This window comes from Canis lupus, chromosome 18 (assembly GCF_011100685.1).
Source record: "Canis lupus familiaris isolate Mischka breed German Shepherd chromosome 18, alternate assembly UU_Cfam_GSD_1.0, whole genome shotgun sequence".
NCBI classification, from domain to species: Eukaryota; Metazoa; Chordata; class Mammalia; order Carnivora; family Canidae; genus Canis; species Canis lupus.
Genome location: NC_049239.1, coordinates 35,230,805 through 35,246,585, shown reverse-complemented (window position 1 = coordinate 35,246,585; position 15,781 = coordinate 35,230,805). Strand labels below are relative to the sequence as shown.

General features: G+C 36.0%; 1 protein-coding gene across 12 annotated transcripts in view; it reads right to left on the bottom strand.

The window, feature by feature from the left end:
• CCDC73 (coiled-coil domain containing 73) overlaps positions 1-15,781 on the bottom strand; it is a 138,337-nt gene that overhangs the window by 95,891 nt on the left and 26,665 nt on the right. For all 12 annotated transcript variants that reach the window (XM_038563087.1, XM_038563091.1, XM_038563093.1 and 9 more), the window contains one exon: positions 10,355-10,507. In XM_038563087.1, coding sequence (XP_038419015.1) covers positions 10,355-10,507 — 153 coding nt within the window. The remainder of the gene's footprint in view (positions 1-10,354; positions 10,508-15,781) is intronic.

Genomic DNA, 15,781 nt, shown 5'->3' with positions numbered 1-15,781 from the left:
TTTTGTTTTTTTAAAGATGTATTTATTCATGATAGACATAGAGAGGGAGAGAGAGGCAGAGACACAGGCAGAGGGAGAAGCAGGCTCCATGCCGGGAGCCCGATGCGGGACTCAATCCCGGGACTCCAGGATCGCGCCCTGGGCCAAAGGCAGGCGCCAAACCGCTGAGCCACCCAGGGATCCCCTCTTTCTTTCTTTCTTTCTTTCTTAAAAAATTCATTTAAAAATTAATTAAGATTCACACCTTTATTTTTGAGGATATTTTAAGAGAATAGAATTCTAGACCGGTAGTTATTCTTTTAGTACTTTAAAGTGTCACTGCATTGTCTTTGGGGCTGAATAATTATTACTGAGAACTCCACCATCAATTGTATGTGCCTTTGATGGATCTTTTCCACTCTAGCTGCTTTTAGGACTTTCCATTTGGTTTTTCAGTAGTCCTTCTCTGATGCATCTCAGTGTGATTTCCTTTGTATTCATCACACTTGGATTTTGCAGAGTTCCTTTAATCTGTAGGTGGCACTTTATCATTTGGATATTTTCTACTGCTAGTTCTCTAATTCTGTCTTCTGCTGTGTTTAAGCAGCTGTTACATCTAGGGAGTTCTTAATGGGGGGGGGGGGGGTACTGTATATTTTACTTCCAGAATTTCCACTTGATTATTTTAAAATTGGAAGTCTCAGAGAAAATTTTCCATCTCTTCCCCTATTTTCTCAATTTTCTAATTTCTTCAATGTATTAATTATAATATTAAATATCATTTTCTATTTAAAATGCCCCGTTTATTTTTTTTAAGATTTTATTTATTTATTCATGAGATACACAGAGAGAGAGAGAGGCAGAGACACAGGCAGAGGGAGAAGCAGGCTCCATGCCGGGAGCCTGACGTGGGACTCGATCCTGGGTCTCCAGGATCAGGCCCTGGGCTGAAGACGGCGCTAAACCGCTGAGCCACCCGGGGTGTGCCCCCTTTCTGTTTAAAATCCAATATCCAAATCATATACTGTTTCTATTGTCTGGTTTTTATATTGGTGTTGATTTATATAGTATTTCTTGGTATACCAAATACTTTATGTTAAATATTTGACTATAAAACATCCTCAAATTTACAGAACAGATACAAAAATACTACAAAGAACTTTACTCTTCTGAAATAACCATAGCTAATGATGTAATATATATCCTTCCAGAACTGCTTTTTTTGACTATACATTTACTTTAATTCTTTTTTTTAATAATAAATTTATTTTTTATTGGTGTTCAATTTGCCAACATACAGAATAACACCCAGTGCTCATCCGTCAAGTGCCCCCCTCAGTGCCCGTCACCCATTCACCCCCACCCCCCACCCTCCTCCCCTTCCACCACCCCTAGTTCGTTTCCCAGAGTTAGGAGTCTTTATGTTCTGTCTCCCTTTCTGATATTTCCTACCCATTTCTTCTCCCTTCCCTTCTATTCCCTTTCACTATTATTTATATTCCCTAAATGAATGAGAACATATAATGTTTGTCCTTCTCCGATTGACTCATTTCACTCAGCATAATACCCTCCAGTTCCATCCACGTTGAAGCAAATGGTGGGTATTTGTCATTTCTAATGGCTGAGTAATATTCCATTGTATACATAGACCACAGCTTCTTTATCCATTCATCTTTCGATGGACACCAAGACTCCTTCCACAGTTTGGCTATTGTGGACATTGCTGCTAGAAACATCGGGGTGCAGGTGTCCCGGCGTTTCATTGCATCTGTATCTTTGGGGTAAATCCCCAACAGTGCAATTGCTGGGTCGTAGGGCAGGTCTATTTTTCACTCTTTGAGGAACCTCCACACAGTTTTCCAGAGTGGCTGTACCATTTCACATTCCCACCAACAGTGTAAGAGGGTTCCCTTTTCTCTGCATCCTCTCCAACATTTGCGGTTTCCTGCCTTGTTAATTTTCCCCATTCTCACTGGTGTGAGGTGGTATCTCATTGTGATTTTGATTTGTATTTCCCTGATGGCAAGTGATACTTTAATTCTTTAAAAAACAACTTGCGTTTTTCATTTAACAATATACAAGCAGTCCTCACGATTTCAATAAACACGAATTTCAGTTACCTTGTTTGGATAAACACCACCAGTTACCTAACGACATGGTTCAATTTTCAGTTACTATGGAACAGTATCATGAGTAATTGCACAAATTTAGTGCTAAACCGCTAAGCCACCGGGGCTGCCCAATAATTTTTTAATTTTTTTCCAATAATTTTTTAAAATAAAGCTAGATTTGTCAATCCAGTTCATACAATAAAAATTTAAATCAATGTCATTTATTCTCCAAAAGAAGACAGTTGTAAACCTTTTAAAAATTAACATTTTATCTATCTTTTAGTTCACCATGAAGAGGTTTCTTTAGAAAATTCTTCTGGTCAACTGGCCAGTTTGCAATACATATTTTCATGCTCCTTTAATTTTAGTAGACACAAAATTCAATATATCTATTTTTTATTTTGATGTCTTATTTTTTTTAAGATTTTATTTATTTATTCATGAGAGACACAGAGAAAGACAGGCAGAGACACAGGCAGAGGGAGAAGCAGGCTCCACACAGGGAGCCAGATGTGGGACTTGATCTCCAGGACCACGCCCTGGGCTGAAGGCGGTGCTAAAGCGCTGAGCCACCTGGGCTGCCCTGACTTGAGTCTTATTAATAAAGACTACCTGAGGGATCCCTGGGTGGTGCAGCGGTTTGGCGCCTGCCTTTGGCCCAGGGCGCGATCCTGGAGACCCGGGATCGAATCCCACGTCGGGCTCCCTGCATGGAGCCTGCTTCTCCCTCTGCCTGTGTCTCTGCCTCTCTCTCTCTCTCTCTGTGTGACTATCATAAATAAATAAATAAATAAATAAATAAATAAATAAATAAATAAAAATAAATAAAGACTACCTGATACTTGAGCTGATTCACATTTTTGTGCTTCTAAATTTCATTTTATAATCAATTATAAGTATTTCATGTGAAAAATATTTAAATTTGAATGTAGAAAACATGTCAACAATTTGTGGAATTTTTCTTAAGCTTAAATGTGCTTCTCTAGGGGATCCCTGGGTGGCTCAGTGGTTTAGCGCCTGCCTTTTGCCCAGGCAGGGCACGATCCTGGAGTCCAGGGATGGAGTCCCGCATCGGGCTCCTGGCATGGAACCTGCTTCTCCCTCTGCCTGAGTCTCTGCCTCTCTCTTTCTCCCTATGTCTATCATAAATAAATAAAATATTTAAAAATAAAATATTTAAAAATAAAATAAATAAATGTGCTTCTTTAGAAAGCCTTTGTTATTATTATTTCATACATCATTGTATATTCATCTAAATTATATAGCAGTTTTCCAAATATTGGAATAAAAATCAGATTATTTAAAAAAAAAAAAAAAAAGGTGACCATAAGAATATTTACACTGCTGTCATTTGAGAGACTGGAAATGCAGCCAGAAGAATAGAAAGAAGATAAACATCAATTTAACAAAAAGTGATTATAGAAGTAAAATGATTGTGATCAAAAGGATGAAGATGTCCCAGAATTAGTAATGCTAGCAAAAATAGCACACTGAAGGAGTTCTCAAAGTTATCTGACAACATTGAAAATGCAATGGATAAACGGTGGCAAGCTTATCCAAACTTGAACAAGAGTATTATAGTTGTAAAGGCAGAGAAATAATGCTAACTCCATATTGTAAGTGACATGCAAGAATGAGACAAGCACTGTTCAAATTATCTGAATAGGTTTTTCACAAAAAAAATAACACTTTAATTCCCAATGTATCTGATGTTTTAAATTATAGTATACTGGGGATCCCTGGGTGGCTCAGCAGTTTGGCACCTGCCTTTGGCCCAGGGCGCGATCCTAGAGTCCCAGGATCGAGTCCCGCGCCAGGCTCCCGGCATGGAGCCTGCTTCTCCCTCCTCCTGTGTCTCTGCCCCTCTCTCTCTCTCTATGTCTATCATAAATAAATAAATAAATCTTTAAAAAATAAAACTAAATAAATTATAGTATACTAAAGAGAGCCTGGGTAGCTCAGTCAGTTAAGCATCCAACTCTTGATTTTTCACTCGGTCATGATCTCAGGCTCATGAGATCAAATACTGTGTTGGGTGCCCCTATACATTTTTCTTATAGATATAACCTTAGAATCATCCTGCAAAATTCTGAAAAACATTCTCCTGGGTTTTTATTGATATTTCATTAAATTTTTAGATACTGTCTTAATCTGTTCAGTCTTCTATAACAAAATACCACACACTAGGCAGCCTACAAATAACAGAAATTAATTTCTCACAGTTTTAGAGACCGGAAGTCTAAGATCAGGGTGCCCACATGGTCAGATTCTATTTCTGGTGACAAATGCTCCCCAGTTCATAACCTCACATTGCATATGGGGCTAGGAGGCTCTGTTACGGTGCTAATCCCATTTATGAGGGCTCTATCCCTCATGACTTAATCACCTCCCAAAGACCCAACCTCCTAATATCATCACCCTGGATATCAGGTTTCAACATTTGAATTTTGGAGGGACACAAACATTCAGACCATAGCAAATTCTTTGAAGAAACTACAGAAATGAAAAATTTAATCACTGAAATTTAAAGCTCTAATCAAGTTAGGTAGCAAGTAAAAACATTTGAAGAGACAATTAGGAAACAACAAAACGAAACACCCAGAGTGCAATAGAGAAGCAAACACCCAGAGTGCAATAGAACAGCAAATACAACAAAACGAAACACCCAGAGTGCAATAGAGAAGCAAAAAAAAAACTCTTAGAAAAGAGTTAAGAATCATAAAAGATGGGCAGCCCGGGTGGCTCAGTGGTTTAGCGCCACCTTCAGCCCAGGGCGTGATTCTGGAGACTGGGGATCAAGTCCCACGTTGGGCTCCTTGCATGGAGCCTGCTTCTCCCTCTGCCTGTGTCTCTGCCTCTCTCTCTGTGTCTCTCATAAATAAATAAATAAAATATTTAAAAAAAAAATCATAAAAGATAAAATGACATGGTCTAATATGCTACCTAATGGGAATTCCAGATAGAAGATAATAGAAGAAATAAGAGAGAGGCAATACTCAAAAAGATGACAAAAAAAAAAAAAAAAAAAAAGACAGCTGAAAATTTTCCTAAGATTCAGGAACCAAAATTAGTCTCAAGAAATGTAAATAAAATCTCATACAGACTCATTAAAACTACAAACCATTAAAGATAAAAAGAAACTCCAGCGAGCAAATAGAAAGAAATGATGGATTACCTACAGAGGGACAATTAAATGAATATCAAACTTCTCAACTGCAACAAAAGAATTCAACAAAATCTCTTCAAAATTCTGACAGAACAAAAATGGTAACCTACAAATCCATGGCAAAACAAAGACATTTTCTGGTGAGGCAAGGGGAGGGGATAAATAAAAGAGAAAAGAAAGCCTTGAGTTTACCATGAACAGAACTTTCAGTGTTAAAACTTGTTAGAAAAATGGAGATTACCTAGGCCAACTTCTGGAATACAAAGAAGACAGCATCAGTATTTTTTATCAGGATAAAACTTCAGAGACAGCTAAAATCTAAAATTACTCTTTCTTTATGGCTATTTGCAACATCAAATCAAAGATACTTTATTATGATTACATATTTTCTCTCCACTATTTGGAATGATACAAACCTATTTCTATTCACTTACTGATTACTCTGAAAATTTTAATATGCCTACATAACTAAACAAAGTCTATAGTTGGTCAATATGTTACCTCCTGAACAATACAAGGACCTAAGAATCAATTCCATCCAAGCATATCAGTAATTGATCAGTAATCAGTAATACTAGTAAGAACAGTATTTTAGTTCTACATTTTTAACTTTATAAATTAAATATAATTATTACTTTTGATTGGATCTCAAACTTTTTCTTTTTTCTTTTTTCCTTTTTATTTTTTTTACCTTTTTCTTTTTAAAAAAATGCTAAATAAAAATATCTCTTCACAGACTACCAAGGGGAAATATTAAAAATTTTCAATGAAGATTCAGCAGAGCAGGAAGGGCATGTGAAGTAATCAGTATCTCTTAAATAGTTCCCAAATAAGATCTTTTCCTGGTTAGCCGTGTCCTACATGTCTGCCCAACATTTTGTACAAAAATATTCATGCAGCTTTATTCATAAGAGCCACCAAGTGGAAACCAGCAAGGCGTCCATCACTAGGATGGACAAATTGTGTTACAGATTTATGTAACAGACTAGTACTCCATCATAAAAAGGAAAAAAACTACTGATATGTAAAATAACAAATTAATCTCAAAATATCATGCTGAGTAAAAGAAAACTTATACAAAGAACATATAGTGTAATGATTCTATTTATATGAATTTCCAGAACAGCAATACACTAATCCCTAGTGAAAAAAACTGGAACAATGGTTACCTCTGGATACATAAGGATGAGGAATAAGTGAGTAAGGACATGAAGGAACTTTCTGGGGGAGTTAGTAATGTTCTATATCCTGACAAGGATTTGGATGAGACAGTTACAGGCATTTGTTAAAACTCATGAAATGGTGCACTTAGGAACTAAACATTTCATTGTATAGTTGACCTCTGAACAACCTGAAGGTTAGGGGCACCAACTCCCAGCACAATCAAAAATCTGTATATAACTTTTGACTCTCCAAAAACTTAACCACTAATAGCTTACTGTTGACCAGAAGCCTTACCAGTAACATAAACAGTTGATTAATACATATATTGTATGTCACATGTATTATATACTGTATTTTTACAATAAAATTAGCTAGAGAAAAGAAAATGTTAAGAAAATCATAAGAGAAGATGTGTTTACAGTATTATTCTATATTTACCCAAAAAAATCTTCATATAAATGTACTTAGGCAGTTCAAGCCCATGTTGTTCAAAGGTCAACTGTATGTACATTTTCTATTAAAAGAAAAATACATAAATATTGAACTTCAGTTAATGATATGCATACTGAAGTATACTAATTTCAAACCAGCATGGAAATGTATCAAAGAAATAGGGCCAATGTTATATGGATATATACGAGATCAAGTATAGAATCTGGGTGGTGGGTATATTAGTTTCCATTGCTGCTGTAAAAAATTATAACCAATTTGTTGGCTTAAAACTCAAATTTATTCTATTACAGTTTGGGAGGTCAGAAATCTGATATGTTCTTAACTAAAATCAAGATGTTGTCTGGGCTGCATACCCTTTGAAGTCTCCAGAGAAAAATTCCTTGCCTCTTTCAGCTTCCACCTGCATTCCTTGACTTGTGACTTGCTTCTGCTATCTTCAAAGGCAGCAACACAACATCTTCAAATCTCTCTCTCACCATGCCCCCTACTTCTGTCATCACATCTTTTTCTCTGATATTATCCTGCTTCCTTCTGATTCTAAACCCTCATAAATATGTTGGGCCCTCTGAATAATCCAGCACAATTCCTCTTCTCAAAATTCATAACTTTATCACATCTGCAAAATCCCTTTTTTTAAAAAAAAGATGTATTTATTTAAGAGAGGGAGAGTGAGTGGGGGGGAGGACAGAGGAGAAGGAGAGAATACCAAGCAGGCTCCATGCCCACTACAGAGCCTAAGGTGGGAATCGATCCCACAACCCTGAGATCATGACCTGGGCCAAAACCAAGAGTTTCTTTATTTATTTATTTATTTTTTTTTAAAGGAATCCTTTTTTTTTTTTTTTTTAATTTTTATTTATTTATGGTAGTCAGAGAGAGAGAGAGGCAGAGACACAGGCAGAGGGAGAAGCAGGCTCCATGCACCGGGAGCCCGACGTGGGATTCGATCCCGGGTCTCCAGGATCGCGCCCTGGGCCAAAGGCAGGCGCCAAACCGCTGCGCCACCCAGGGATCCCCCAAGAGTTTCTTTAAACTGAGCCATCCAGACACCACAGCAAAATCCCTTTTGCCATGTAAGGTAACATATTCAAAGATGCAGAATTAAGATTTGGAGATCACTGGGATGCCATTTTTTCTACCCACCACAGTGGGTATATACATGTTTACCGTGAAATTTTTTCAACAACTGCGTATTTTTTTCATTTTTCCTAATAAAATATGGGGGAAAAATTAAAATCCCACAATAGGGATATAGTGTTACCACCACAGTAAATGTGAAAATCAATACATCTCTTTTCCAATAAAAGGGAAGAATTTTTCCCCTTCTTAAGAATAAAGTCTTCTTTCAGTAAAGATTATTATTAAAAGTAGTATATATGTATCTGCATTTAATTATTAAAAACACATTTCCTCTTGCTACCCTGAAACTTTCAAAAGATTTTCAAAGGAAATGTATTTTTTAAGTTGGAAATATAAACAGATTAAATATAATGCTTAGAACATAGAGAATATGAAATTCTAAATAGTTACCTAGACTTGATTTAATTTAGAAAAGATACCACCTTAAGCTATTCTTACAAAAATTATTTTTTAATGCTTATCCAACATATCCTTTTTTAGCAGGATTTCTTTATTAAATATGCTTTTAATATACAGATAATAAATACCTTTATATAGGATGAACACTGCAGTAATTAAATGTTCTTATTATAACAAATTTCAATATTTTTAAATCCTAGAACAAGATTCACATAATAAAAATGTGGTTTCAGATCTTTTTTCTCACAGCTCATTTTCAGGAAACCACCAAATTCTACTGATTTCCTTCTTGTCTCTTCTGTTCTGTCTTCACAGTTATATATAAATCCTAATGATCCCATCTCCATCATTGCAGTAGTTTTATAGTTTATTTTCTTCTCTCCATAATAATCATACCAACCCCAATCTATCTATCTTACAAAGAACTGACAACATACACTTCAAATGTAGACCCACAATCTCAGAAATGAAATGTTTTTAAGGGATTTTGAACAATAGAGTTCTGCTGAAACAACTTTTATAATTTTATATAGGGGCACATGGGTGGCTCAGTCAGTTAAGTGTCTGACTTTTTTTTTTTTTTTTTAAAGCAGGGGGTTTCTGGGTAGCTCAGTAAAGCATCTACCTCAGGTCTTTTTTTTTTTTTTTTTTAAGATTTTATTTATTCATGAGAGACACAGAGAGAGAGGCAGAGACACAGGCAGAGGGAGTAGCAGGCTCCATGCAGGGAGCCCAACGTGGGACTTGATCCCAGGTCTCAAGGATCAATGCCCCGGGCTGAAGGCGGTACTAAACCTCTGAGCCACCTGGGCTGCCCCAAGTGTCTGACTCTTGATCTCAGCTCGGGTCATTGGATTGAGCTCCATATCACGTTCCCTGCTTGTCCCTCTCTGCTCCTCCTCTCGCTTGCTCTCTCTCTCTTTCCCTCGCCTCTCTCTCTCAAATAAATAAAATCTTAAAAAAATAAATTTAGTGTGTCTGGGAGGCTCAGTCGGTTGGGTGTCTGCCTTTGACTCAGGTCATGATCCTGGAGTTCCAGGATCAAGTCTCACATCGGGGCTCCCTGCTCAGCGGGAGTCTGCTTCACTCTCTACCCATCACCTCACTCTATCTCTCTCTCTCTCTCACTCTTTGTGTCTCTCTCAAATAAATAAATAAAACCTTAAAAAATAAATTAAAAAAATTTTATAGAGCTATTTCCTTTTTTTTTAAATAGAACTGTTTATAATTCTGCAGTTTTTTTTTTAAGATTTTATTTATTTATTCATGAGAGACACAGAGAGAGGGAGAGAGAGGCAGAGACACAGGCAGAGGGAGAAGCAGGCTCCATGCAGGGAGCCTGACGTGGGACTCGATCCCAGAACTCCAGGATCATGTCCCAGGCTGAAGGCAGGCACTAAGCCACTGAGCCACCTGGGCTGCCCCAGGCTATTTCCTTTCTAAATACCTCAAGAGTTATTAGTTTATTCTTTGTTTTTGTTTTTTTTAGTTTATTCTTTGAATCAGAATACTCACTACATAAATTTATTTTGTCACTTAATGTATTGTCCTGTTTCATTACTTAATCATTCATAGACACTTATCTCATAGCCTTTAACAAAAATATAACCTCCTGAAGAGCAGCTCTTTTTTAAATAAGCCAGAGTGTCAGCTATAGTAATACCTATGCACTCCTAGGCACTCAGTAAACACTATCTGACTTACAGAGTATTTAACAATCTAAAAATCCATTTTACTTTCTGCTTTATAAATTCTTCTTTTCCCTTCTGTGATAATGACTAAATCTGTCCTTTTCTCTTTTACTTCATTATCTGGACTATACTTCTATATTTCTACTTTCAAAATAAGAAGTTATTTTGTTGTATCTTTTTTTTCCTTAAACCAAATGGCTGGACAAGATCAAGTTCCCTAACTTAAAAAAGGATTTTAAAAGTGAGCTTACCCTTCTCATACGTAACTCTTCTAATGCTTCCAGTAAACTTGTTTTGAAATCCAATAGCTGAATAGAAAACATGGTCTCCGAAGAACTTTGAAGAGCAAAGGTAGAGGACGATGAATCACTCTTAAAATCATTCTCCATATTAACATTTATTTCCTATAATATAAAAAGGTTTTAAATGAAAAAATCATTTATCTAGGTTTTTCAGTAACAGCAGAATTACCACAAAAATATAACAACCTGTATCCCATAATCCTCCAGGTTTAACACTGAATTTTCGTCATCACTCCTATTCTGGATCTTGATACACACAACACTTAGCAACGATGATCCATCCAATTTCTCTGTAAATGAAGCTTTTTCTGTTACCTTAGTACCTCCAAGGGCTAAATTTTTGGCATGTCCCTAGACACCATGTTCTATAAGCTTCAGGGAAGGTTGACCCTTCAGTAAATGCTTCGTACCAACGCTGCCACTGTGCTTCCTAACTTTGCCTTGATATAAAGCATTCTGCAAGGATGGTATGAATACTAATAGTAAGACAATCTTTAAACATTACAAAGTTGAAAGAAGAAGAATGGAGTAACTGTCTTTGTTAAAAACCAAGGCACTTATATATCTTTTCCAACCCAGATAATGTACGAGTCAGGCTGCAAGAGACTTCTCTTTTCAACTTTTCATAAAAATAATTATCAATTCATAGATAGTTGGAAAGAAATGTGCAGGGAGTCTTATATACCATTCACTCAGCCTCTTCCAACTTTTTTTTTTAAAGACTTTATTTTTATTTATTTACTCATGAGAGACAGAGAGAGAGAGAGGCAGAGGGAGAGGGAGAAGCAGGCTCCATGTAGGGAGCCTGATGTGGGACTCAATCCCGGGACTTCAGGATCACGCCCTGGGCCGAAGGCAGGTGCTAAACCACTGAGCCACCCAGGGATCCCCTCTCCCAACTTTAATATCTTGCAGAATAATAGTACAATACAAAAACTGTGTATCTGACATTTGTATAATCCACAGAGTTTATACTATATAATAATTCTACCAAGTTATACTTTCACTCATGTGTGTGGGTGTGTGCATAATTCTGTGCAAGTTTATTATATGTATAGCTTCATGTAACTACCACTGTAATAAAAATACAGAATTGTACCATCAACAAAATACAGAATCGTAACAACAAAGCAGCTTCTTTGTTTCCATACCCACTACACTAATTTGTTCTCTATTTCTATAATTGTTATTTCAACAGTGTTATATAAATGGAATCATATATAACCTATTAAGACTGGATTTTTTTCAGGGGTGCCTGGCTGGCTCAGTTGGTATGCCATGTGACTCATGATCTCAGGGTTGTGAGTTTGAGCCCCACACTGGGTATAGAGATCACTTAATTAATACATTAATCTCCCCTAATAAAAAAAGTCCAATCTTTTTTTTCATTCATAATAATCACCTTAAGGTTTATCTAAGCACCAATAGTTTATTCCTTTCTATTGCTGAGTAATAGTCCATGGTACGTCCTATGTATTATGGTTTGTTTAACATGCACTCATTGAAGGACATCTGAGTTGTTTTAGGTTTGTTTTTATGAATAAAGACGCTATGAATGAACATTTCTACATAAGGTAAGCTTTCATTTCTTAGAGATAATCTCCAAGAGTACAACTACTGAGATGAATGAATAGAGTTCACTTTAGCTTGTGAAAGAAACTGCCAAACTATTTTCCAGAATGTTAATACCATTATCCATTCTCATTGGCAATGTATGAGTGATCCAGATTCTCCAAATCCCCACCAACATTCAGTGTTACCACTATTTTTTATTCTAGTCATTTTGACAGGTGTTTAATTAGTAAGCATTACCCAAAGAAACAGAGCTAATAGGATGTATATATCCAGAGAGAAAGAAATTTATTTTAAGGAATTGGCTCATGTGATTGGGAATCTGGCATACCTGAAATGTTCAGGGCAAGTTAGCAGGCTGGAGACTCAGTGAAGAATTAATTGATACTGACACTTGACCAAACACAGTCCTGAAGCAGAATTCCTTTTTCCTTGGGGAACTTGAGTCTTTTCCTCTAAGGCTTTTAACTGTTTGGATGAGGACCACTCACATTTTGAAGGGTAATGTGCTTTACTCAAAGTGTATTGATTTAAATATTACTCTCATCTAAAAATTACCTTCACAGCAATATCTAGACAGGTGTTTGGGCAAATACATTTGGTCAATATATTTTCTGTATTTTTTTTTAATGAGTTTACCCTTTCATAGCCTAGCCAACTTGACCCATAAATTAACCATCACAGGTATGTATGCAAGAAACTCTAAAAGGGAAACTTCCATTCCTGCAAATGATGGACTATGCTATTTGGATGAATTCTCCAACTACAAACAATTAATAAATTTGAGTAAAATATTTTTAAACTTCCTTGGGCAGCCTGGGTGGCTCAGCAGTTTAGCGCCACCTTCAGGGCACTCCAGGGCATGATCCTGGAGACCTGGGATCCAGTCCCATGTCAGGCTCCCTGCATGGAGCCTGCTTCTCCTTCTGCTTGTGTCTTTGCCTCTCTCTCTGTTTCTCATGAATAAAAAAGTAAAATCTCAAAAAATAAATAAATAAACTTTCTTAAAAGTATCAAAGACCTAGCAAGATAATAAAAAAATTATCAAGCAAAATTCTAAATTCTAAAAAGATCATGGGACACCTGGGTGGCTCAACGGTTGAGCATTTGCCTTTGGCTCACTGCGTGATCCCAGGATCAAGTCCCACTCCAGGCTCCTTGCATGGAGCCTGCTTCTCCCTCTGCCTGTGTTTCTGCCTCTCTCTCTCTGTCTCTCATGAATGAAAAAATAAAATCTTAAAAAAAAAATAAAAAGATTATGAACCAAGAAATAAACTAAACATAGAAAACTGTTTTTATCTTGTGGGCATTTGCCAAATTGAGTAAAATTAAATAACAGCATTGATGACCTCTGGTTTGAGAGATAGGGACGGCAAACCTAGCGCCTGTCAAAGTAGGAAGTCCAATAAGATACCTACTATATTAAGTAGAATTAAGAAAAGTTAAACTCAAGAAAAGATGAAGCAAAAATAACCCACCTCCTATATAATTGCCTATAGTCTAATTTTTAAAAACAGGTAGAGGACTTGAATAGACAGTCTTCCAAAGAAGACAATACAGATAGCTAGCAGGTACACGAAAAGGTGTTCAACATCACTAATCACCAGAGAAATGCAAATTAAAATCACAGTGATATCACCTCACATGTGTTAGAATGGCCAAAATCAAGAAGAAATAACAAGTGTTGATGAAGATGTAGAGAAAAGGGAACTTTTGGGCATTGTTGGTGGGAATGTAAACTGTTGCAGCCACTATGGAAAAGAGTATGGAGGTTCCTCAAAAACTAAAAATAGAACTAACACATAATCCAATAATTTCACTTCTGAGTATTTATCCAAAGAAAATGAAAATACTAACTCAAAAAGATATATGCATCCCATATTCACTACGGCATTATATACAGTAGCTAAGACATGAAAACAAGTATCAAGCAATGGATGAACCGATAAAGAAAACAGTAAAAAAAGAAAACCTTGCCGTTTGCAACAAAATGGATGGACCTTGAGGGCATTAAGCTAATTTGAAATCAATTAGACTGAAACAAATACCATATGATCTCACTTGTATGTGGAATCTAAACAACAACAAGCAACAAAAAGCAAACTCGGAGATACAAGTGTGCATTCTCACCAACAGTGCACAAGGGTTCCTTTTTTTCCACATCCTTGTCAACACCTATTGTTTCTTGTGTGACTATTTGGGGTCTTTTGTGGTTCCATACAGTTTTAGGATTGTTTGTTCTACTTCTGTGAAAAATGCTATTGAAATTTTGATAGAGATTGCATTAAATCTGTAGATTGTTTTGGGTAGCACAGACAGTTTAATAATAATTCTTCCAATCCATGAGCATGGAATTATTTTTTCATTTATTTGTGTCTTCCTCAGTTTCTTTAATCAAGGTCACAGTTTTCAGTGTACAGGTCTTTCACCTCCTTGACTAAATTTATTCATAAGTATTTTATTCTTTTTGATGAAATGTAAATTAGTTTTCTTAATTCCTCTAATAGTTGGTTATTAGTATATAGAAATGCAACAGATTTTTTTATATAGATTTTCTATCCTGAAGTTTTACTGAATTAATTTAATCTAATCATTTTTGGTGGGGCCTTTAGGGTTTTCTGTATATACATCATCTGCAAAGTGAGTTTTACTTCTTCCTTTCCCATCTGGATGCCTTTTATTTCTTTCTCTTGCCTAATTGGTCTGGTTAGGACTTTCAGTACTATGTTGAATAAAAGGTAAGAAGAGTGGGCAACTTTGTCTCTTTCCTAATCTTGGAGGAAAAGCTTTCAGCTTTTCACCCTTCAGTGTGATGTTACCTATGGGCTTTTCATATATGGCTTTTATCATGTTGAGGTACTTGTTTTATGTTTTATTTGTTGTTATTTTCAGCTGTTGATGTTTTTTTTCTTTGGGGGGGGTGTTATATTGATAAAGGATTTACATCTTCAATATACTACCAAACTGTTCTCCAAAGTGGTTTTGCCAACTTACACACTGACAGTGTCTGGAAGTCCCCATTGCTTCATTTTTTCAATAATACTTGGCATTGTCAAACTTTAAAATTTTTGCCAATCTGGAGTGTATGATGTGAAGTCTTGAGAATTTTAATTCTCATATTCTTGATTACTTATGAGACTGAGCATAATTTCCTGTGCATATTGTCTATTTGGATATCCTCTTTTATTAAATATCTGTTTAAATATCTTGCACATTTTTCTATTGGTTTATCTGTCATTTTCTTTTTATTATATTTAAAATATATTCTGTGATATTACTCCTTTTTTGGCTGTATGTGTTATCTTTTCCTGCTTTGTGATTTATCTTTTTACTCTCTTTCAGATGTCTTTTGGTGAATAGAAGTTTGTAATTTTAATAATGAATGTTATTGGTCTTTTGCTTCATTACCAGTGCTTTTTTATGTCTTATTTAAAATATCCTTTCCTAGACCAAAAGCGACTAATATATTCTGTATTATTTTCCAACAGCATTGCAGACATACCTTGGAGATATTATGGGTTCAATTCCAGACCATCACTATAAAGTGAGTACTGCAATAAAGTTGAGCACTGTGCTGACCATGGAGCCTACTTAAGATTCTGTCTCCTTCTCCCTCTGACCCTCTCTACTTGTGTGCGTACTCTCTCTCTAAAACAGAAACTCTTAGAAAACAATAAGCAAAAGAGAACTTTCTTAATTTGATCAGAATCTACAAAAATGTAGAGAATTACAGTAATTGATTTTTAATGTTAAACCTTAGATTTCTGTGATAAACCCAACTTGCTTGTAACATTTTGTCTATTG